General features: G+C 38.9%; 1 protein-coding gene across 7 annotated transcripts in view; it reads left to right on the top strand.

Moving 5' to 3' along the window:
• Window positions 1–19: 19 nt before the first annotated feature.
• Window positions 20–24,484, top strand: part of APAF1 (apoptotic peptidase activating factor 1) — a 104,460-nt gene continuing 79,995 nt past the window's right edge. For 4 of the 7 annotated variants that reach the window (XR_010411379.1, XM_064590753.1, XM_064590754.1 and 1 more), the window contains exons 1-10: window positions 21–172; window positions 3,153–3,290; window positions 3,573–3,751; window positions 3,946–4,138; window positions 4,797–4,994; window positions 18,244–18,427; window positions 21,038–21,150; window positions 21,252–21,383; window positions 23,315–23,553; window positions 23,962–24,129. Coding sequence is in view for 5 of the 7 variants with exons in the window: in XM_064590753.1 (XP_064446823.1) it covers window positions 3,614–3,751; window positions 3,946–4,138; window positions 4,797–4,994; window positions 18,244–18,427; window positions 21,038–21,150; window positions 21,252–21,383; window positions 23,315–23,553; window positions 23,962–24,129 (1,365 nt within the window). In the remaining 2 variants the exon portion in view is untranslated. Of the gene's footprint in view, window positions 173–3,152; window positions 3,291–3,572; window positions 3,752–3,945; window positions 4,139–4,796; window positions 4,995–18,243; window positions 18,428–21,037; window positions 21,151–21,251; window positions 21,384–23,314; window positions 23,554–23,961; window positions 24,130–24,484 lie in introns of all 7 variants that reach the window. The other 3 variants (XR_010411380.1, XM_045872791.3, XM_045872790.3) reach the window with 3 other exon arrangements.

Raw genomic sequence — 24,484 nt, 5'->3', positions numbered from 1 at the left:
GCCGCTCCTCGGGGACTCCGGGTGTGTGTATTTGCGTGCGCGGGCGCGCGCTGTCCGGGCTGGGCGGGCCCAGCGGGTTTTGACTGCTCCGAGGCTCTGAGGCGGAAAGGAGGAGGTTTCAAGTGGACGCTGGTTCTTTTATTCCCGGGCTGAAGGGACGAGGGAGCCGAAGGTGAGGAGTCTGGGTCGTCAGCGACCCGCGAGGACTTGAAGTCGCGGCTGCGTTCGGAGTGGTGCCGGACTCCGGCCGGGTGCAGCTGCCTCTGGAGGGAAAGAGCGACAGCTCGAGCGGGCCCTCCTCCCTTTGTGTCTGGGGTGGGGTACACGAGAGGGCGGGCCTCAGACCCGGCCTCACCTCGGCGGTCCGGGACTGTGTGGTCTGCCTGCGGGGGTGACGTCTGTCTCTCCGCGGGCCCGAGGCCTCTGGGGGTCCTGAGGCGCCCCGGACTGCGGAGGCCCTGGAGGTGCACCTGTGAGGCCCGGACTTGTCCTGGGGCCGCGCGCGGATCCCTACATTCCCTTTAGGGAGCCCCCATTGCTTACCTCCCCAGCCCCACCCCCACCCCCACCCCCACCTGGACTTCCCAGTCTGTCCCTGCAGGGCTGCCTTTCCCAATAAGACCTTTTGCACAGGTTTGGGTAAGTTTGCGCCCCGCTTTTCTGCCCGAGCTGGGTTCTCTGGAGGTTCAGTAGCCAATTTCAGGGACTCAGAATTCTGACACAAGGAATAATTGCTAACCGTCCTGCTCCTGTACCAGGAAGAGAAATTACCAAAGAGGAAGCAGCCAACTATTACGGTTTTCCTGGATGAAATTGCTCTTTACTCTCTATTTCACATCTTTGAAGAGTTTGATTTTACATTTTGATGTGGTTACAGAAGGTGGGACGCTGAGAATTTGTTCATAATATTACGATTTGTGCAGAGTTTAACAATGTATTTAAAATTTACATATTTCGTTTTAATAGGGCCAGGGAAAGTTGGAAATTAGTTTCAGGTTGTCAGAGGTGTCTGTTTAGCAATTCGACATATCCTGAAAAATTAACTAAAAATTAAGGAATGTTTTGTTTTAATTGAGATCGTAAAACGGTAGTAACGTTTAAAGGATACCATAGCCTTGATTCTGATCATAACTTTTTCTTTTATCCTTCAGTTTCATGCTAGTACTGGGCATTTGGTGAACCTTGACAAGTATAGGCAAGTGCTCTATTTCCCTATGTTTGCAAGTGCCACAAGTATATAGTCATTGTTGAAAATGATTATCCGTCCTCTTTTGTGCACTCTATATTATTTGTGCTTATCTGTATTTTTGCCCTTACGGCATCACATTCTAATTATCTCTTTAAAATTTTTCTCTCCCACTAGATTATGAATTCTTTCAGGGTTATGATTAATCTTCTTTGTAGACTTCAGGGCCTGGCACATAGGAGGGGCTCAAATGTTTATTGAATGGATAAATTATTGAACACATTTAGATACTCTACTACATTGGGTGGAGTTCTGTTAATGTTTTAAAAACCTGCAAATATTTGGATCTGGGTTTTATAACCATGGAAAAATCTGCATTGTATTTGAAATAAAGCTGGTAGAAACTTAGAGTATTATGCTGTAAAGAATATTAATTTTTTAAATTTATTTTTTAGAGAGCATCAGGGAGGTGGGAGGGAGGGGCAGAGGGAGAGGGAAAACTTTTTTAAGATTTATTTTTTTTAGGGGCGCCTGGGTGGCTCAGTCGGTTAAGCGACTGCCTTCGGCTCAGGTCATGATCCTGGAGTCCCGGGATCGAGTCCCGCATCGGGCTCCCTGCTCGGCGAAGAGCCTGCTTCTCCCTCTGACCCTCCCCCCTCTCATGCTCTCTCTCTATCTCATTCTCTCTCAAATAAATAAAATCTTTATAAAAAAAAAAAAAAAAAAGATTTATTTTTTTTATTTGAGACAGAGAGAGAGAAAGAGAGATACCGTCTGGGGGGAGGAACAGAAGGAGAGAGAAACTTAAGCAAACTCCGCGAGTGTGGAGCCTGACCTGGGACTGGATCTCACAACCCTGCGATCAGGACCTGAGGCAGATGCTTAACCGACTGGGTCACCCAGGTGCCCCGAGGGGGAGAGAGAATCTTAAAGCAGGCTCCATGCTCAGCACAGAGCTTGATGCAGGGCTCCATCCATCTAACAACCCTGAGATCATGACCTGAGCCAAAATCAAGAGTCAGATGCGCAACTGACTCAGTGCCCCCAGGCGTCCCTCTTTGTGTCCTCTTAATCTGAAGAATGACACCAGTGGGTATTTTCTGCTGCTTTGTCATACTTAGCAGCTCAGCTGGAACAGTGGGGTAAGCATGTGAGAAATGTGTTTACAGATGAAGACCTAGAGCTAACACCTTGCGTGAAAACAATGCTCTGTTTAATCTTATGTTGGATAAAGACAAGTTTCTAAACATTAGGATTTCAGTAAGATCGCTATTTATAAAAATCTTAAAGTTTTTTAAATTATAAAAATATAATGTATATTGAAAAAATTAAGACTATATAGAAAAGTACAAAAAAGAAAAGGGGGAACCCCCAAATCTTGCTACTTAGAAGTAACCCCAAGTATATTAGGTTGAATAGACTTCCTAACATCTTCCTGTGTATTTATATGATACCAACATATATTTTGTGCTGTATATGGGATCATATTTCTAATTTTTTTAATTAGTGTGTAGTGAACATCTTTCCATGTCAGTACATGGAGAAGTGTCTTATTATTATTTTTTTTTTTTAAGATTTTATTTATTTGAGAGAGAGAGAGAGAGAGCACAAGAGGGGGGAGCGGGAGAGGGAGAAGCAGACTTCCCGCTGAGCAGGGAGCCCGATGCGGGACTCAATCCTGGGACTCCAGGATCATGACCTGAGCCGAAGGCAGTCGCTTAACCTACTGAGCCACCCAGGTGCCCGAAGTGTCTTATTTTAAATGGCTGTGTACTAATCTTATAATATAATACACATACTCTGTACATCTTATAATTTTATATACATACTCTAATTTTTTTAATCCATACTCAGCAAGGTGGGCATTTAGGTTGTTTTCATCTTTTTTTTTTTTAATTTTTGTTTTCATCTTTTTTTTCCTCCCCTAAACATTCTCTGTTAACTCTTTTTTTTTTTTTTGTTAAAGTAGGCTCCATGCCCAGTGTGGGGTTTGAACTCACGACCCTGAGATCAAGTCACATGCCCTACCGACTGAGCCGCCCAGGCACCCCTGTTAACTCTTTTTGTGGATATTTTTGCATACATAAGTGAATGTCTCCTTGAGGTAAATTTCTAGAAGTGGGATTTCTGGGTTGGAGAGAATACTCACTTTAAATGCTTTTATATCTTATCATATTGCCTTTCAGAAAAGTTGTAACCATTTTTGTAGTCTTCTCAAGTAGTGCATATGAATACTTATTTTCTCACACTTTTGAAAGCCTTCAGTTTTGTCCGTTTTTAAAAATCTTTGCAAAAAAATCTTATTTTATTTCTTGATTACCAGTGAGGTTACACATCTTTTTATATCTTTATTGCCCTGACAAATATTGTGATATTTTGCCCATAGCTCATGGTTGACAGCTCAGAGAACAAAAAATTTGAGGGAAGATGGACGCAAAAGCTCGAAACTGTTTGCTTCAACATAGAGAAGCCCTGGAAAAGGACATCAAAACGTCCTACATCATGGATTGTATGATTAATGATGGAGTTTTAACAGTACTGGAGGAGGAAAAAGTAAAAAATGAGGTAAATCCCTCTGCGTAAGTCTGTGCTATAAAATTTTTTTTCTTTCTAATTTTTATTTAAAAATGTTTGATATAATTATTTGAGTTTAAAAAATTTTCTTACATTTATTTCAGAACTTGCACTGGTCTCCACTAATTGATGTTGCAAACGTATTCTTTGTAGTATACTAAACTACTTATTTATTTATTTTTTAGCCCACTCAACAGCAGCGAGCAGCTCTGTTAATTAAAATGATACTTAAAAAAGATAATTATTCCTACATATCATTCTACAATGCTTTAATACATGAAGGGTATAAAGATCTTGCTGCCCTTCTCCATAGTGGCATTCCTGTCATCTCTTCTTCCAATGGTGGCAAAGATTCAGTTGGTGGAATAACTTCATATGGTTTGTATCCATGATATCTTCTATCACATTGCTATCACAATGGCTACATTGCTGCAGTTTTGTCTTATTGTAAATGGAGTCTGTTGAAGAGATTGATTATGATTAGTTCACTGAAAATGCAGTGAGAAAAATTATAGTTCTGTTTTTCAGTTTACGTTTTTATTTGCACCTGTGTTAACTTGCACATTTTCTTCATGCCTAGTGAGCTGTCTACTGGGCATTTTTAGAGATTAAAAAGACAGTGTTTAGGCCTTTAAGCTCTTCTCCAATTCTGTGTTTATTTATTGAGTTCATGCATAGGAAAGAATAAGAGTCTTTAGAAATCTATATTCTTGAAAGGAATTCCATATTCTTTCCTTTACACCCTCCTTTCTAGTCTTCAATATGAGAAAAAGAGATTGGAGAGTCAGGGAGGAATAGGGTGTATAAGGGCAGATATAGATGGAGCTTTGCATTGTCAGTAGTCATCTTGAAAAGTATATGTTTTTGTTATGTTCTGAGAAATAAGAATGTTGAGGTTAGTATGCCAGCCACATTTTCTTCCTTTGGAAGTTCTGAGGGTAAGCCTCAGCCTTGCTTTCTTTTGGTTTTTATGGTATGACTTGAGTAACCATTTCAAAGTTCAATTCGTTCATGCTTGTTTTGTTTTGGATTTCAGTAAAGACAGTCCTTTGTGAAGGTGGAGTGCCACAGAGGCCAGTTGTTTTTGTTACCAGGAAGAAGCTGGTGAATGCAATTCGGCAGAACCTATTCATACTAAATGGTGAACCAGGATGGGTCGTCATATATGGAATGGCAGGTTGTGGGAAGTCTGTTTTAGCTGCAGAAGCTGTTCGAGATCATTTTTTCTTAGATGGTAAGTTTGATTACCATGTGTTGCTGCCTAAAGAGATATTCTTTAGGCATGATATTAGTTTCCTATTGCTGCTGTAGCAAATTACCAGAAATTTGGTGGCATAACAACACAAATTTATCATTGGCACAATTCTGGAAGTCAGAAGTCCAAAGTAGTTCTTACTGGGCTAAAGTCGAGGTGTCAGCAGGACTGAGTTCTTTTGGAGGCTCTAGGGAAAATCCTTTTTCTTGTATTCTCCAGCTTCTAGAGGTGGCCTGCATTCCTGGACTTATGGTTCCTTCCATTTTCAAGCTGGCGGTGCATAATAGCATTGTCAGATCTTTTTTGCTCTTTCTGATCTATGCTTCTGTCATCACATCTCTTTCTCTGACTCTCACCTTTTTGCGTCTCTCTTCTAGGGGCCCTTGGATGATCCAGGATAATCTCACCCCCAAATCCTTTATTTAATTGTATCTGCAAAGTCTTTTTTTGCCATGTAAGGTAACATAATTACAAGTTCTGTGGATTAGGATGTGAACATCTTCCAGGGGCTGTTATTCTCATTCTACCTACCACAGGTGTGATTAAATTTGGAATTTATTTTGTACCTAGCTTGTCACAAGGAGGCTTGGCTAACCAGGCTAATAAATTCATATATTATCAGATGGTACTTATTATCACTGGATTGAAGCTAGTCCCTTATGTCTTAATAATTGGAGGGGATTGTAGAGTTGAAAAAGGATCTTCAAAGGTTGTCTAGCTTATATCCCTTCCTTTTAGGAAGTACTAGACTTAACACCCTCCTGTTGGCTGAGTGCTATAGAGAAGGAGATTTTTGGAAACTCAGTTCCATTTTTTTTTTTTTTTTAAGATTTTATTTATTTGACAGAGAGCCAGAGAGGGAACATAAAGCAGGGGGGTGGGAGAGGGAGAAGCAGGCCCCCTGCAGACCCTGGGATCATGACCTGAGCTGAAGGCAGACACTTAAGGACTGAGCCACCCAGGTGCCCCGGAAACTCAGTTCCATTAATGATTCTCCTAGTGAGTGATTCTCCCATGTATTTGGCTTGTATTAAACTATTAATTCCATTTCTGTAATTAGTTCTATCGGGTGTTTACCTTTAAAAATAAAAATCTTTAGGGCGCCTGGGTGGCTCAGTTGGTTAAGCGACTGCCTTCGGCTCAGGTCATGATCCTGGAGTCCCGGGATCGAGTCCCGCATCGGGCTCCCTGCTCGGCAGGGAGTCTGCTTCTCCCTCTGACTCTCCTCCCTCTTATGCTGTCTCTCATTCTCTCTGTCTCAAATAAATAAATAAAAAATAAAAAAAAAATCTTAAAAAAAAAAAATCTCTTAAAAAAAAAAATAAAAATCTTTAGTAACTTGTCTAATGTGTAATCCCCAAGAAAAAGAAAAAAAAGTGGGAGATGACTATAGCAACCAGTGGGTTTTTGAGGATAGGTATTTATTTAGTAATCTCTACGCTCAGTATGGGGCTCAAACTGACAACCCCGAGATCAAGAGTCCCATGCTCTACAGATTGAGCCAGCCAGGCACTCCTGCCGATAGGCTTTATAGATTCATTCGACATCTAATGACTGTCTTTTCTTGCTTCAGGTATGCATGTATTCAGTAAATATTTGAGAGCCTACTATGGAGCTTGGCAAAAAAAGAAGGCCCGGTCTGTGCATCTAAGAAATTTGTTCACAGTCAAGTAGGGGAGACGGGACAGCTGGGTGGCTCAGTCGGTTAGGAATCTGCCTTCAGCTCAAGTCATAATCCTAGGGTCCCGGGATCGAGTCTCACAGCGCGCTCCTTGCTCAGCACAGAGCCTGCTTCTCCCTCTGCCCCTTCCCCCGCTCGTGCTCGCTCGCTCTCTCTCTGACAAATAAATAAATAAAATTAAAAAAAAAAAGAAATTCTCCCTGGAAAGGGCATGCTTCATTTAAAAAAAAAGAGGAGGGGAGACAGACATGTAAACAAATTATATGTGATAAATTGAGCAGTAGAAACAAGTATGTGGTACAGTTTTACAGCAAAGGAAGGAAGTGTTATCTCTCTGGGGGAAGAAGATGGACAGGACAGGCTTCCTGAATGACATGACATTTTAACTGGAGTTTGGAGGAATAATAGAAGTTTGCCAGGTGCACTAGGTAGGGATGGGAGAGTAGGGGAGGTGGGAAGGTATTGGATAGTTACTGGAATGGGGAAGGGCATACTGTGCAGAAGAGGATTTAGGACATCTGGCAGGTGTACTGCTGACCTTAGTGAATCTGGTGGGTTCCCAGGGTATTCACTGGGAATAGTTACACAATTCCAGCAGTCTTTGGTTGCCTCCATTCATTAGTGACTTGAAGGGGAATTAAAAATTGTTCCTGACTTCTAGTTGTTAATAACTTTTTTGTCATAATAGGCAGTTAAGAGAGTTTGTGATGAGATGACAAAATGTTGGAATAAGTCAGAAGTCTCTAAGAGGTTTAGAAAGGTGGTGGTTAGGGCACATCTGTTGTACTCACCTCGGCTTTAGTTTGTACTTCACAGCCTTTATCAGCAGTGTTGATCCTACTTTTGTCAGAAATATGCCCAATTCCTTGTTTTTTCCCTTTTGTCGTTAGGTTTTGTGGGATTCAGTTCCATGCAACTCTTACGGCTAAGGATTCATTTGAATGCTTATTTGTTCACTCACTCAGTTATTCTGCAAAGTTGATCACCAGGGGTGTTTCAGGATAAAAACTGGTTTAAGTTCTTTTAGTGTGAAGAAATGGATTTTCCTTTTAATATTATGATGAATTTCCTTTAAAAAATATATTTATTTATTTTTATTTTTTTATTTTTTTATAGATTTTATTTATTTATTTGAAAGAGAATGAGAGAGAGCACATGAGAGGGGGGAGGGTCAGAGGGAGAAGCAGACTCCCTGCCGAGCAGGGAGCCCGATGCGGGACTCGATCCCGGGACTCCAGGATCGTGACCTGAGCCGAAGGCAGTCGCCTAACCAACTGAGCCACCCAGGCGCCCTAAAAAATATATTTATAACATACTAATTTAAAGATTAAAAGTGTGCTCCTCAACTCAGTTTAAATCACTCTAGATTATTGGGGTGAGTTTTCAATTTTAGGGGTTAAAATGACCAACAACTTATGGAATAATTACCCAGGGATCATATTGTATAAATTGTGGTCTCAGAATAGACTTTTAACCACTTTGTTTTGAGAAGATATCAGAGATACTAGCAACTGTCCGGTACGTAGTGAGCTTAATATCTCTCATATACTTCTGTGAGATCTCATGTATAGAGGATTGAGTTAATCATTCCTTAGTTCACACCCACTATCGTATTGGGTCTGTATAAGCTTTAGCTTCTTCCTGTGTTTGTTTCCTTTTAAAAATTTCCCATCCTCATTTTCCGTTCCTTCCTTTAAGGAAAAACACACTTTTCCATTGTGTCTCCTCTGCACAACTACAGCACTGCTTCATTTCTGACAGTAGATTGTGCATTTTCCACACATCCAGTAATTCTTCAAGACCAGCTGGGTGTCCTACAATTTAATTCAATTCTGACACTATGTACATGGAGATAGTGACAGAGCCCACAGGTTAAGGGTTCAGTCTTGCAAGACTACTCTTCTGCCCCACCTGCCACCCTTCAGATAACCAATCACAAGTCCAGGTTACCTCTGCATCTGACCAAATGGCTATAGATTGGAGGTTCCGTGTTCTTGGATTTGATTAATTTGCTAGAGCAGCTTTCTCAGGAAAACATTATGACATTACTGGTTTATTATAAAAGGATATAATTCAGGAACAGCCAGATGGGAGAGATGCATAAGACAAAGTAAATGGGGCACCTGGGTGGCTCAGTCATTAAGCGTCTGCCTTTGGCTCAGGTCATGGTCCCAGGGTCCTGGGATCGAGCCCCGCATCAGGCTCCCTGCTCAGCGGGAACCCTGCTTCTCCCTCTCCCACTCGCTCTGCTTGTGTTCCCTCTCTAGCTATGTCTCTATCTGTCAAATAAATAAATAAAATCTTAAAAAAAAAAAGCTAAGTAAATGGGAAGGGGTGCAGAGCTTCCATGCCCTCTCTGGTATACCATTCTCTCCACACCTTCAATCCAGAAGCTCTCTGTACCCTGGTTTTGGGAGGCTTCATTACAGAGACACAATTGATCATTGGCCATTGGTGATTGAGTTCAATCTCTAGCCTCTCTTCCCGCCCCAGAGGTCTGAGAGATCTGGAGTGTGGGGCTGAAAGTTCCAACCATTTATATGGTTGGTTCCTCGGGCAACAGTCCCCATCCTTAGCTTATATGGAGGCTTTCCAAAAATAACTTCATTAACAAGCTCAGGTGTGGTTAAAAGGGGCTTGTTACATGAATAATTTCACTTTTATAGCTCTGGAACTATTTCAGGAACTAGGTACAAAACTAAATATTATAAAAGGTACCCCTATGGCTCTTATTTAAGAAATTACAAAGGGTTTATAGCTGTGTGCCAGAAACAGGGATGAAGACCAAATATATTGATCACAATATTATACCTCCCCATAGGTGATCCTTCCAAGTTATTTATTTATTTATTTATTTATTTATAAAGATTTTATTTATTTGACAGAGAGAGAGAGAGCACAAATGGGGGAGTAACAGAGGGAGAGGGAGAAGCACGCTCTCAGCTGAGCAGGGAGCCCAATGCGAGACTCGATCCCAGGACCCTGGGATCATGACCCAAGCTGAAGGCAGGCGCTTAACCAACTGAGCCATCCAGGCACCCCCTTCCAATATGTTTAATGTGTGTTCTTTGTAAGTGTATGTGTAATGTATGTTTTCTTGTAAAATGTTTGTTTGTAGGCAGATATTGTAAATTTGCATAAATGTTATAGTGTTAATTATTTTATTCTATTTCCTAGCTCTCTTGACGGTTTTTTTTTTTTTTTTTTAGTTTTTGACATAGTGTTCCATGATTCATTGTTTGCGTATAACACCCAGTGCTTCATTCAATATGTGCCCTCCTTAATACCCATCACCCCATCACCGGGCTAACCCATCCCCTCTAAAACCCTCAGTTTGTTTCTCAGAGTCCATATCTTGATGTTATTTTTAAGATTTATCCTTGCTGGCTGTATATCTTATTTGTTATACCTGATTGCTGCCCTACATGGGGTGCATCCAGCACATTTTATTGTTCATTCCCCTAGCTAATAGATATACAGACTGTCTCCAACTCTTTGCTGCCCCAGCAAAGCTGGGTTGAACTTTTACAGAAATGAGAGTTTTTTGAGTTTATGTATCTGGAAGCAGAATCACTAAATTATAGGAAATACTAATATCAAATTTGCTCTCCAGTCTGTTTATTTCCACCAGTAGTGTATGAGGGCTCCTATGTCCTCACTTCCTTACTGACACTAGGTATCATCTAGCTTTATAATTTTTGCCAGGCCAGCAAGTGTAAAGTGGTATCTTTTAATTTGCATTTCTCTGATAACTTGAGTTTGACTATTCATAAGCTTTTTAGCTTTTTGGGTTTCCTTTTTTAATAAAATTTGTTTGTATCATTTGTCTGTTTTTCCATTGAGATTTCCATCTTTTTCTCATTGCTTTTTAGGAGTTTCTTTTATATTCTAGATACTAGGTCTTGTTGGTTTTAGTCTGTATAAATATCTTTTTATTTGTCTGTATTAACTTTATGCTGGATGTCTTTAACAAATCTTTAATTCCAATATAGTTAAATTAACACAGTTTTGTGTCTTCTGATTTGTGCTTCTTGAATTTTGCTTAAGTAGCCCTATTATAGTCTTACCATTCATATTCATTAATGTTTTTGGAGTCTGCTTTAATATATCTACTAGTTCAAGAGTAGATACTTTTTTTTTTTAAAGATTGATTTTATTTATTTGTCAGAGAGAGCACACAAACGGGGGGCTGCAGGCAGAGGGGGAGGGAGAAGTAGCCTCCCCGCTGAGCAGAGAGCCCTATGTGGGGCCCGATTCCAGAACCCTGGGATCATGACCTGAGCTGAAGGCAGACGCTTAACTGACTAAGCCACCCAGGTGCTCCAAGTAGATACTTTATTCTAAATATAAATTTTAATCTCTGGAGTTTACTTCCATTTTAAAATATAGGATTTTTGCAATTTAATTTTAGTATAAAACCTTTTTCTTTTGAAAGTGTAGATAACTATAAAGTTTACAAACTTCATTAAAACTGTAGTTCCTATAGAATTTTTGTTATCTTGGGGTGGTATTTGGTAAAAATTAAAGAATATTAAGTTCTTAATTATTTATGCCTATACATTTTTAAGTTAGCCAGTTTCCTTTTGAATGTTCAAACCTTTATTTTTTGGGGGGTAGGGAAATTGTGAAGAGTTCATATATTTTAAACCATTGACACTGTTGTCTTTATATGCTGTTTTTAAAGCTTGGAAGCTTTCTTCAGAGGCTGTCTACCTGTTCTGTCCTTCCCAAGATTTCTTTTTCTTTTTTTCTTTTTTTTTTAAAATATTTATTTGAGAAAGAGAGAGAAAGAAAGAGCATAAGCACAAGCTGGGGGAGGCAGAGGGAGAAGCAGACTCCACACTGAGCAGGGAGTCTGATGTGGGACTCGATCCTAGGACTCTGGGATCATGACCTGAGCCAGTCCCAGGAACCTGGGATCATGACCTGAGCTGAAGGCGGACGGTTAACCAACTAAGCCACCCAGGTACCCCAGATTCTATTAGATTTTTAATTGCTACCAGGTAAGTCACATGTGAAAGTAAAATGGGGTTAATTTTCTTTGATTAAAGGTAGTTTTTCTGTGAATAAGTTTCTCTGAATGAATCACAGATACAAGCCTCATTCAAGGCTAAATTGCTCCCTCTTGTGCCCATAGTCAAGATTTTTACATTCTTTCTGAAATGTGGAATTAATACTTCAGTATTTAACTATCGTACTTGACAGTAGGAGATTTGCAGATCAGTTGGTCATTTGGTCTCTATCTTTCATTGTAAAGCTAGCAGTGTTTCATTTTTTCTTGCATAGGTTTTTTTTTTTTTTTTTTCCTTAAAGTAAATTCTACACCCAGTGTGGGGCTTGAACTCATATGACCCTGAGATCAAGAGTTGCATGCTCTAATGACTGAGCAAGCCAGGTGCCCCTTGCATTTTTCTAATGCCCTAATTTTTTAGTTTTAAATTTAGGAGAGACTTTTTTTTTGCTTTTGAACATATTATTGTGCTTTTATTTTTTTTTAATTTTGTTTTTAATTTAAGTATAGTTGACACACAATGTTACATTAGTTTCAGGTACACAACATAGTGATTTGAGAACTCTACATGTTATGCAGTGCTCACCACAAGTATAGCTATCATCTGTTACCATACAGTACCATTATAATACCATTCGATATATTCCCTATGCTGTACCTTTCATCCCCTTGACTTATTCATTCCATAACTGGAAGTCTGTACCTCCCACTCCCCTTCACCCATTATGCCCATTCCCCCTTATTCCCCCCATTCTAGCAACCGTCAGTTTGTTCTTCGTATTTATGGGTTTGTTTCTCCCTTTTTTTTTTTTTTTTTTGCTTATTTGTGTTTTAGATTCTACATTTAAGTGAAATCATATGGTATTTGTTTTTAGGAGAGAGAGACCTTTGGTCTAGGTGATAGGTACATAAATTTAAATCACTAGCTTGGTACATCAGGTATTTTCTTTCCCTTGTCTTTAACTCTGGGATGATTTGCAAGATAGATTTTTTTTAAGTAGGCTCCATGCCCAGCATGGAGCCTGACGTGGGGCTTGAACTCATGACTCTGAGATCAAGACCTGAGCTGAGGTCAAGATTTGGACACTTAACTGACTGAGCCACCCATGTGCCCTGATTTTTAAGAAATTTTATTTTATTTTTTTAAAGATTTTATTTATTTATTTGACAGACAGACAGACAGCAAGAGCAGGAACAACAAGCAGGGGGAGTGGGAGAGGAAGGAGCAGGCTTCCCGCCGAGCAGGGAGCCCGATGCGGGGCTCAATCCCAGGACCCTGGGATCATGACCTGAGCTGAAGGCAGACACTTAATGACTGAGCCACCCAGGTGCCCCAGATTTTTTAAGAAATTTTAAATAGAATGGACACATTAAAAAAAAACCCATAAAACCTTAGGAGCAACAGGTAGTTTAAAATAGTTTTAAATATCACAAAAGTAGGGGTGCCTTGCCTGCTCAGTCTGTAGAGCATGCAGCTCTTGAACTTGGGGTTGTAAATTCGCACCCCATATTGGGTGTAGAGATTACTTAAAAATAAAATCTTAAAAAAAATTACAAATGTATTTTCATTTAGAAAGAAGTAAAAATTCTTTTCACCTGCCTTTCTTCCTTTTCTCCTAAATTCTAAATCCAAGTAATCATGGTTAACAGTTTAGAGTGAATTTTTCCAAGCTTTTTTCCTTTGCATTTACAAACCTGTGCACACAAAGCACACAGGTATAACACTACGGGAAACCTAAGGGATTTACTATTTCATAAATGTTGACTTACACTGAAGGAAGTCTAAGGGAACTTCCAGAAGCTTTCAGTGATAATCAAACCATGCTTCACAGCACTATCTTTACCTTAGTTCCTGCAGAGTTCTCTGTTTCCTGGTCATTTGTTATTTTTTAGATTGTTATGCAGTTAGTACTCAGTACATTGTCAGTTGTGATCTAGGTTTCTTCCTCTCATTCCCAAACTTTTCTGTCTTACCCTCTAGATTTCCTTCTCTGTGATCAAGGTACTCCTCTATCTTATCAACCTGTTCTTGGAACGTTTATCTCCTTCCTTATCTGAAATTGGACAATTCTCAGAGGATACCACATTCTCCGTAGCTGTCCTCCGTGGTATGGCAACTTTTTTTCCTTTACATCCCACATATTTCAGCTCAAGGAAATGGGTGGATGTTGTCCATGCTTTTCCGTTGCCTCATCCAGACCATTAATACTCCCTTCTCCAGCTAAAGTCTGTCCTTTGAGGTTGAGTTCTCTGATCTTTCCCAGTTATGGTATTGCTCTCATTCATTGTTGATTGAAGCTCTTAGTTATAAATTTAAGTTCTTCTGTTGACACTCTTAGTAAGATATCCATATTTCTGTAGATGAGTCATCCAAAACCTTGGCCTCTCAGTTTCTTGATGTCTTTATCTGCAGTAACCATTTTCTTTACTTCCCTTTATCCGTATACTTCCTGATCACAGACTGGACCCTTGTCGTTCTCAATACCAGAAATGATACCACTTTTGAAATCTCAATGTTAGAGTCTTCTACTCTTTGCCCATCTCCACCTATTCTGTTCAAGTTCACTACTACAGTTTTCTCACCTATCAAGACTTACCTGTTGATTCTATAATATCCTGTTTTTCTCATCAGCCCCCTCTTAGGCTCAGGCCTAGGTTTTTATCACCCATTGTTCGGTTGCTTCGTTGCACATGCTCTTGGTTCTTCAGTTTCTCCTTACTTGGGTAAATGCTGCTTCCTTCTCTATGCTAGGAGATGGAATCTAATTGCTTACTCCCCATTGCTTTATCCAGACAGTTACTCACTTACTCCCCATTGCTTCATCTGGACAGTTACTTGCTTCCTCTTTGCTGGAGAAAATCACCCAGCTGAATTCCAATTTAAATTCATAATCATAAACCTTGACAATTTTATTAGGTTTAGTTACTGGATGTATAACCATTGCATTGAGGTTTGTAGGGTGTAATCGGAAAAAACTTTTTTCCCTTATTGCCTGTTTAAAACTTCCCTGGCACTGATTCTTCTCCCGGCCTTGTACAGGTTCAGAGTCCCCAGGTCATTTCAGGTTTTAAAAACAATCTAATTGGGGGGGGGGGGGGGGGGAAGATTTATTTATTTATTTTAGAGAGAGAGAGAGAGCATGCACATATGTGCGAGTGGGGGAAGGAGTAGGGAGAGAATCTCAAGCAGACTCTGCACTGAGTGCAGAACCTGATGTGGGGGCTTGATCCCGGGACCCTGAGATCATGACCTGAGCCTAAATCAAGAGTTGGACGCTAAATTGCCTGAGCCACCCAGGTGCCCCTAATTTCTTTTTTTTCCCTAAGGTTTTCATTTTAATTCGAGTTAGGTAACATACAATGTTATATTAGTTTCATATGTATGATACAGTTATTCAACAATTCTGTACATCACCTGGTGCTCATTACAAGTGCACTTAACTTTTTTTTAAGACTTTATTTATTTATTCCCCTTTTCTTTTTAAAGATTTTATTTATTTATTTGATGGAGAGAGAGACAGTGAGAGAGGGAACACAAATGGGGGAGTGGGAGAGAGAGAAGTAGGCTTCCTGCTGAGCAGGGAGCCTGATGTGGGGCTCAGTCCCAGGACCCTGGTATCATGACCTGAGCCGAAAGCAGGTGCTTAGCTTACTGAGCCACCCAGGCACCCCCACACTTATCTTTTTATTTACTTTTTTTCGTTGTGTGACTTTATTTTTTACAGGGTTATGTTAGTTTCAGGTGTACAATAGAGTGATTCAATAAGTCCATACATCATCCAGGACAAGTGCACTCCTTAATCCCCATTACCTATTTAACTCATCCCCTCTCCTCCTCCCCTCTGGTAATCATCAGTTTGTTTTCTGTAGTTAAGAGTCAGTTTCTTTGTTTGTCTTGCTCTTTTTTTTTTTCCCTTTGCTTATTTGTTTTGTTTCTTAAATTCCACATATGAATGAAATCCTATGGTATTTTTCTTTCTCAGATTTATTTCGCTTAGTGTTATATTTTCTAGCTCCATCCATGTCATTGCAAATGATAAGATTTCTTTTTTATGGCTGAATAATATTCCATTGTGTATATATACCACATCTTTATCCATTCGTTAATCAATAGACACTTGGGCTGCTTCCGTATCTTGGCTATTATAAATAATGCTGCTATAAACATAGGTGTGTATGTATCCCTTTGAATTACTGTTTTTGTATTCTTTGGGTTAATACCCAGTAGTGCCATGCTGGATCATAGGGTTGTTCTATTTTTTTTTTTTTTAATATTTTATTTATTTATTCATTTGACAGAGAGAGACACAGTGAGAGAGGGAATGCAAGCAGGGGGAGTGGGAGAGGGAGAAGCAGGCCTCCCGCGGAGCAGGGAGCCCAATGCAGGGCCCGATCCCAGGACCCCAGGACCATGACCTGAGCCGAAGGCAGATGCTCAACGACTGAGTCACCCAGGCGCCCCTTGTTCTATGTCTTTTTTTAAAGATTTTATTTATTTGAGAGAGAGGGAGGGAGAGAGCGAGCATGGGGGGGGCAAAGGGAGAGGGAGAAGCAGACTCCCCACTGAGCAGGGAGCCCGATGTGGGGCTCAATCCCAGGACCCCAGGATCATGACCCAAGCTGAAGGCAGACGATTAACCTACTGAGCCACCCAGGCGCCACAGGGTAGTTCTATTTTTAACTTTTTGAGGAATCTCCATACTGTTTTCCACAGTGACTGTACCAGTTTGCATTCCAACAATCTTCATTTCAGTAATTAAAATGTCAAGTCCTATTTAATACTCCAAACCTCATTTATGTATAAGGTTTTCTCCTTCCTCAGTTGGGCCTGCCTCAGGCTTGGGAAGAAGTGGTTAAGATGGACATTATAAGTTGTTTCCAGCTTTTTCCTGTTGCAAACAATGCTGCAGTGAATATCCTTGAGGAGGCAGAATAGTTTAGAAGTTGAGCATTGGGCTGGAGTTTGAATCCCAGCTCTGCTTTATTATCTTTGTAACTTTGGACAAATTACTCAACCTTCCTATACCTCAGTTTCCTCTGTAGAATGGGGATAATAATAGTGTCTGCTTGTGGGGCACTTCGGTGGCTCAGTCAGTTAAGTGTCTGTCTCTTGATCTCAGCTCAGGTCTTGATCTCAGGGTTGTGAGTTTGAGCCCCACATTGGGCTCCCTGCTGGGCGTAGAGCCTACTTAAAAAATAAAAAATAGTGTCTGCTTGATAGTTTAATATGTGGATTAAATAAAGATTAATATGTAAAACTCTTAGAATAGTGCTCAATAAATATGTCATAAATAAGTCTTTGCATATACACAAATCTTTCTTTTGGATGATTAAACTTTTAAAATAGTGATTTTTGTAGTTAATTATTTGTGAATACCAGTAAATAAATTGCCCTTTGGTATATTATAACTCATTTATCTTTTATTTAGTTTTTGCTTTTTCTTATACTATTTACAATCACATGGTATAAATATTTATGGTTAATGACACTGGTATGTTCTAATAATGCTACTGCTCACCGAATTTTACACATAGGGACCCCTCTAGCATTTTTTTGTATTTATGCGGGGAACTGATGAAGTATAGTTTTTGAAGGCCTAAGATTTTGGCTCTTGATACCTATGTAAGTAAAAATATGTATTTTACGATATACTGTGGCTTAATTAACAATGATAATGATGATAACAGTTGATGGTAATAATGTCCATCCTCATATGGTGCCTACTCGTTCAGAGCTTAATATTTGCAAGGTGCTGTCAGATCCATATCACTAATAATCCTGTCTATTATAAACCCTTACAGTTGACGTAGCAAATTCACATGTGTTATATCATTAATTTCTCACAGTAACTCTGAAATTGGTAAGGTAAACAATCGTATTCTGGTATAATAAGTGAACGTGAGGGTAAGTAATTTGCTAAAGATTGCATAGCTAGTAAGCAGTAGAGCCAGACTTGAACCTAACTTCTTACTTTAAGTTACTGTATGAGAACCATAATGAATGAGTTATGTGTTCCTGGATATCAGTGGTTCTCAGTCAGGGGTGATTTTGCCCCAAAAGGGACATTTTGACAATGTTTGGAGATATCTTTGGTTGTCATAACCAGAGTGGGGGAGTGCTATTAGCATCTGGTGGGTAGAAGCCAGGGAGACTACTGTTAAACATCCTGCGGTGCATAGGGAAGTTCCTTACAACAAAGAATTATCTGGCCCAAAATGTCAAGAGTACTAAGGCTGAGAAACTATGTTGTACAGCGATCATTGATGACATAGGACTAAGACTAAATTTTTGTTTGGTAAGATTTTACTGATAAATAGCAGATTTATTTCAAACTTCAGTTTCTTCACATCTTCAGCTTTTCTTAGATTCAGGTTATAAAGTTCAACAATACTCCATAAGCAAAATGTATACCCTGAATCAAGAGAAATTGAAGATAAGATTGAAAATTGAAACAAATCTGCTACTTATCACTAAAATCTTTCAAAGGAGGACTCTTGTTCAAAGGCCTTAAGTTTATTACTATTTTCTTCACTAGGTTGTTTCCCAGGGGGTGTGCACTGGGTTTCAGTTGGGAAACAAGACAAATCTGGACTTCTGATGAAATTGCAGAATCTTTGCTCACGGTTGGATCAAGATGAGAGTTTCTCTCAGAGGCTTCCACTCAACATTGAAGAGGCTAAAGACCGTCTTCGCATTCTGATGTTGCGCAAACACCCAAGGTACAGATAATCAAATTTAGTTGGTGCATGAAGTCCCAATGAGATTTAACTACTGACATTTCAAGAACATCATATCTTTTCTTGCTCTTCAGTAGAGATCTAGGAGTGAAGCATTGCTTTTCTGTTCTTCTTTGTCTTATATTAAAAAATGGCTGCCACTGGCCTGAAATTGCTACTTTTCTTTGCACCTACCATGTTGTCTCTTATATACCACTGAAGTGCTCAAGAAGTATTTCTTAAGTAGGTGAGTTAGTGAGGGGTCTTTGCTAGAAAATGCAGGCTTCTTACCTTGAATCTGTTATTTCTAATGGATAACATTGAACAAGAGACAGAATAAATGTAGGCACCTGGTAAAAGGATTATTTATTTAATGGAACCCTTCTGTTGTGTTCTTAGTTTTGGGAGGTGTGTGTGTGTGTATGTGTATATATATATATGTATGTATATGTATATAAAAAACTCTTCTGTGAACTTCAAGGGTTTATTTTAATTCATTCAATAAATATTATAATTATGTGCCAGGCACTGTTATCAATTGTTTCACGGTTTTCAGTAGCCAGAAGGGAGATGGTAGATTAGTTGTTGCTTCTGTTAACAGTGTAACCATCAGTAGTTAATCACCTGGGATTCAATCAACATTTTGATCTCCCTGATTTAACAGCCATTCTTTCATTGGTTCATTTAACCAACATTGAGTGTTGTGCCAGGTTCTGGGTCAAGTGCTGCAAGTACAAAGATGAATAAAGCCTTCCTTGGGTGTTCAACAGTAAATCTGGTAAGAGTTAGGTAATGGCTCTCAATGTTTTTTTTTAATTCCTTGGTGCAGCTGATAATGCACTACATTTTCATATGTAGCAGTGGTTGAGTGATTCTTAAATTGGTAAGGGGATTAATATCAGAATATTCGGTGAGAGTAGTAATTTGGGAAAAGCCTCTTAGGTGATTCTACAGAGGACAAGCTCTTTTCTCTCTGGCTTCTTTCTCTTCCAAATCCTTCTGTTATTGCTCCCTCCGCTTGGTAGGCACTGGTACTGATTTTCCTGGAGGAAATGGGATTTAGACCACTATGTTTTGTTTTGTTTTGCTTTGTTAGATAGGGCTGGGGAAGGAGCAGAGGGAGAGAGAAAGAGAGAAAGCATCTCAAGCAGGCTCCACACCCAGCATGGAGCCTGACTCGGTGCTCGATCTCACGACCTTGAGATCATGACCTGAGCTGAAATCAAGAGGCGCTTAACTGACTGAACCCCCCAGGGGCCTCAAACCACTAAATATTACCTCTTTTCTAGTGCAGTAACTTTTCCCTAGTCCTGCTTCCCTTCTCTACGAAAATAAAAGTGATTACTATTTAGGAAAATATTGTAAATGCTATCAGATGTATCAGACCATGGCTAATGAAGTCATCCTTTTTGTTTCTCTCAGAGCAGCATTTTGGTTTATACTTTTGCAATTTTCCAGTCTGTATGTGTACCCAGAATCTTTTTTTTTATAGTGCACAGAAGTAGTGTGCCACTAGGATAAAAATGCTAGTGTATAATTATGCTATTAGCTTTTAGTTGTATTTTTTCTCCATCTGTTCTGCTGAGTTCAAAAAAGTTTTTGGAGAAACCAATCAAGAATTGGCACAGAGGTTCTTTGTCATTAGGAATAAATAAACTGATTTATGGATGGGAAAAACCCCGCTAGTGTACCAAATGAAGGGTAATATTCTTGCTAGTGCATTATATCAGGTTGGGACATATGAAATTGTTAGTTTTGTAGGTAAAAAATGGTCAAATATCGTTTTTATTTTTAAATTTTTTTTAAAGATTTTATTTATTTATTTGACAGAGAGAGAGAGCATAAGCAGGGGGAACGGCAGGCAGAGGGAGAAGCAGGCTCTCCACTGAGCAGGGAGCCCGATACGGGACTCGATCCCAGGACCCTGGGATCATGACCTGAGCTGAAGGCAGACACTTAACCTACTGAGCCACCCAGGAATCTCTCAAATATTATTTTTATATGATTGATTTTAGCTAACCTGAGCCCAGTTCTCATTTAGTTTTGGTGCTTTAAAACTGAATTAGAAAAATCTCATTACTTGATACTTTTTTTAAGTTTCGGCAACCAATTTTTAACACCTGCATGGTACACACAGTTTACTTTTTATAGGTTCCCTAACTTTAAAATGCATTCATTGTTTTGGGGTGGGAAGAGAGGAAAGTCTCTAATTTTTTTTTTCTTTATTTGATTCAGTATATTGTGAAAGAAATATAGCAAAGAGGAAGAGCCATGAATAGACATCTTTATTTTGTAAATTTTAAGACATTGGTGACATCATCCTTTTTTATTTTTATTTTTTTAAAGATTTTATTTATTTATTTGACAGAGAGAGACACAGCAAGAGAGGGAACACAAGCAGGGGGAGTGGGAGAGGGAGAAGCCGGCTTCCCGCCGAGCAGGGAGCCCGATATGGGACTCGATCCCAGGACTCTGGGATCATGACCTGAGCTGAAGGCAGATGCTTAACAACTGAGCCACCCAGGTGCCCACATTATCCTTCTTTAAAAGAGGCTTAAAATAATAAATGTCATTAGTGATTCAATACAGTTTTGTTTTGTTTTTTTAAATCAGGTCTCTGTTGATCTTGGATGATGTTTGGGATCCTTGGGTATTAAAAGCTTTTGACAATCAGTGTCAAATTCTCCTTACAACCAGAGACAAGAGTGTTACAGATTCAGTAATGGGTAAGGATTAATTTACTTTTTACTTCCCTTATGTTTTAATTCAATTAGATTTAAATATACTTAAACCAAATTACTGATTATATCTTGTGATTTTGTTGCAGGTCCTAAATACGTAGTCTCTGTGGAGAGTGGCTTAGGAAAAGAAAAAGGACTTGAAATTTTATCCCTTTTTGTTAATATGAAGAAAGCAGATTTGCCAGAGCAAGCTCACAGTATTATAAAAGAATGTAAAGGTGTGGTTATTTTGTGTATGAAGGAATTATAGAGATACTAATTTTGCCCTTTTGTAAATTAAGCTACTGAATATGATAATTTAGCACATGAACATCCAGAAACTTTACTAGAATATTTAGTATTTTAGGTTCTTCTCTGACACCCTAAGTAGATAATAATATTTTGGTATTCATTTATTCATTAAAATAATATTTAATGAACACACATAATATGTTAGTGGGAAGGGTTAGATGAAGACATGACTTCTGCCAAAGGATAAAAAATATAGTGAGAATCAGAGTTTTACATTTTTTTGGTTGGAATTTTATAAAAATAGTATTCTAATTTGATAGGTAAAAACTGGTGTTATCCTCTTTTTTTAAAGATTTTATTTATTTATTTGACAGAGAGAGAGACAACGAGAGAGGGAACACAAGCAGGGGGAGTGGGAAAGGGAGAAGCAGGCTTCCTGCCGAGCAGGGAGCCCGATGTGGGGCTCCATCCCAGGACCCTGAGATCATGACCTGAGCCGAAGGCAGTCACTTAACCAGCTGAGCCACCCAGGCACCTCTGGTGTTATCCTCTTAATTTGCATTTTTTATTAGTGAAGTTAAACTTTTTACTGGTTTATTGAATATTTGCATTTTAAGAAATTATCCTTGACTCAGTTTTTCTTTGATATTAGTATTTTTAATTGATTTTTAGTCATTCTAACTATTGAAGCTATTAGCTCTTTGCCATATTTTTGCAAATACTTTCCCCTAGTTTTTTGTCTGCTTTTTAATTTCTTTTGTAGTATTTATTTGACATACAGAAATTTAAAATTTTATATAGTTACATCTATCAGCTCTTAATATTACTTCTTCCATTATTGTTAATACTTCAATAGACCTTGTTGCTTCTTTCTGCCATCAAATAGATACTTGGTTTTGATTTAATTGACTTTTTTTTTTTTTTTAAAGATTTTTATTTATTTGACACAGAGAGAGATAGTGAAAGCAGGAACACAAGCAGGGGGAGTGGGAGAGGGAGAAGCAGGCTTCCTGCCTGAGCAGGGAGCCCGATGTGGGGCTCGATCCCAGGATCCTGGATCATGACCTGAGCCGAAGGCAGACACTTAACGACTGAGCCACCCAGGTGCCCCGAGTTAACTGACTTTTCTTAAAAAAAGATTATTAGAGAGAGAGTGCGTGCACATGTGCACAAGGGGGTAGGGGCAAATGGAGAGGGAGGGGGGAAGCCGACTCCCCACTCAGTGGGGAGCCACACCAAGGGCTTGATCTCAAGATCCTGAGATCATGACCTCAGCAGAAATCAAGAGTTGGATACTTAACCGACTGAGCCACCCAGGCACTCCAAATGAGTTAACTGACTTAAGAAATATGTTAGAAAAGAATACTTTGTTTGTATTCATTATAAAGGTGATGCATGTCCATTTTTGAAACATTTAAAAAATGTGTAAAACGATAAAAAAAAAAGAAATTACCCATAATTTGGTAATTAGCACCATAAGAGTATTTCTTTCAGTCTTTTAAGACATATAAAACTTTGAAAAAAATATTGAGATTACAGTGGTATACACAATTTGAATCTTCCCTTTTCATATAGCAAATCTTGAACGTTTGCTTGTGTCATTAAGTATCTTTTGAAAAAATTACCAATGGCATAATACTGTGGTAACTTCAATTTATTCAATCATTTGTTATTAAGATTTTTCACTATTTTAAATAATGCTGTGATGAATATCCTTAGAGGAAGTATTTCTTATTTCTAGTGGCTTCCTTAGAATAAATATCTAAAGAGAATCCAAGAGTGATAGATATTTTAAGGCTTTAGATAACATGCAGCAGAATTTTTTTTTTTTTTTAAGAATAAAGGGACTCTTAGTGGTAATTTTGAAATGAGACAGTATTAATACAGTGACTTTTGTTTCGTTTTGTTTTGTTTTTAGGTTCTCCTCTTGTAGTGTCTTTAATTGGTGCACTTTTACGTGATTTTCCCAACCGTTGGGATTACTACCTCAGGCAACTTCAGAATAAGCAATTTAAGAGAATAAGGAAATCTTCATCCTACGATTATGAGGCTCTGGATGAAGCCATGTCTATAAGTGTTGAAATGCTCAGAGAGGACATCACAGATTATTACGCAGATCTTTCTATCCTTCAGAAGGATGTTAAGGTGCCTACAAAGGTAATAGAAGGACCAACAATCCTTGTCCTTGGATATTTATGGCATGTAACTTTTGATACAGTACCAAGGATGTTGTTAGAGAGGATATTGGAAGGTTAAGACCCATGTCACTGAGGTGTATGTGGGGGGCTGTAAAAATCCCACTGCTCTTAGTCTCCATCATGGGCTTGGTGTTGAACTCAGATTATTTCCTATTCTCAGTTCTAGTGAGGCTGGAGAAGCATCTGACTTCTTCTCTTTTCTATCTTGACGAATAGTTGAGCTTTTTCATATGAAATGGAAGAGAAATAAAGCCCTGTTATTCAGGGCTTTAAGATATGATTTGTGTGTGTGTGTGTGTTAACACCTTATCTACAATCCTGGTAATTGTAGTTTTGTGGTATATTAAATGCTTAAAATGATTTCTAGGTGTTATGTATTCTCTGGGACATGGAAACTGAAGAAGTTGAAGACATACTGCAGGAGTTTGTTAATAAGTCTCTCTTATTCTGTGATCGGAATGGAAAATCATTTTGTTATTATTTACATGATCTTCAAGTAGATTTCCTTATAGAGAAGAATCGCAACCAACTTCAGGTACTGCATCTCTGTACATTTTTAAAATTTTTTTATTTTGAAATAATTTTAGGCTTATAGAAAAGTTGCAAAACAGCATAGAGCGTTTTATGCATGTACCTTCATCTAGCTTCCCCCAATGTTAACATCTTATATAACTATAATACAGTTATCAAATCTAGAAAATTAACAATGATAGAATACTGTTAACTAACCCACAGATTTTATTTAGATTTTGCTAGCTTTCCCCCAGTGCCTTTTTTGTGGTTCAGATCAAGATCCCATATTGCATATAATTGTCATGTTTCCTTAGTTTCCTCAAATGTATGAAAATTCTTTGCTTTCTTTATCTTTCATGGTCACTTTTGAAGAGTAC

Source organism: Mirounga angustirostris, unplaced genomic scaffold (genome assembly GCF_029215605.1).
Source record: "Mirounga angustirostris isolate CCGP_5_RB_7025 unplaced genomic scaffold, mMirAng1.0.hap1 SCAF_5, whole genome shotgun sequence".
In the NCBI taxonomy this organism is placed as follows: domain Eukaryota; kingdom Metazoa; phylum Chordata; class Mammalia; order Carnivora; family Phocidae; genus Mirounga; species Mirounga angustirostris.
Note: the sequence above shows the minus strand (reverse complement) of the source record. Positions and strands in the feature narration are given on the sequence as shown.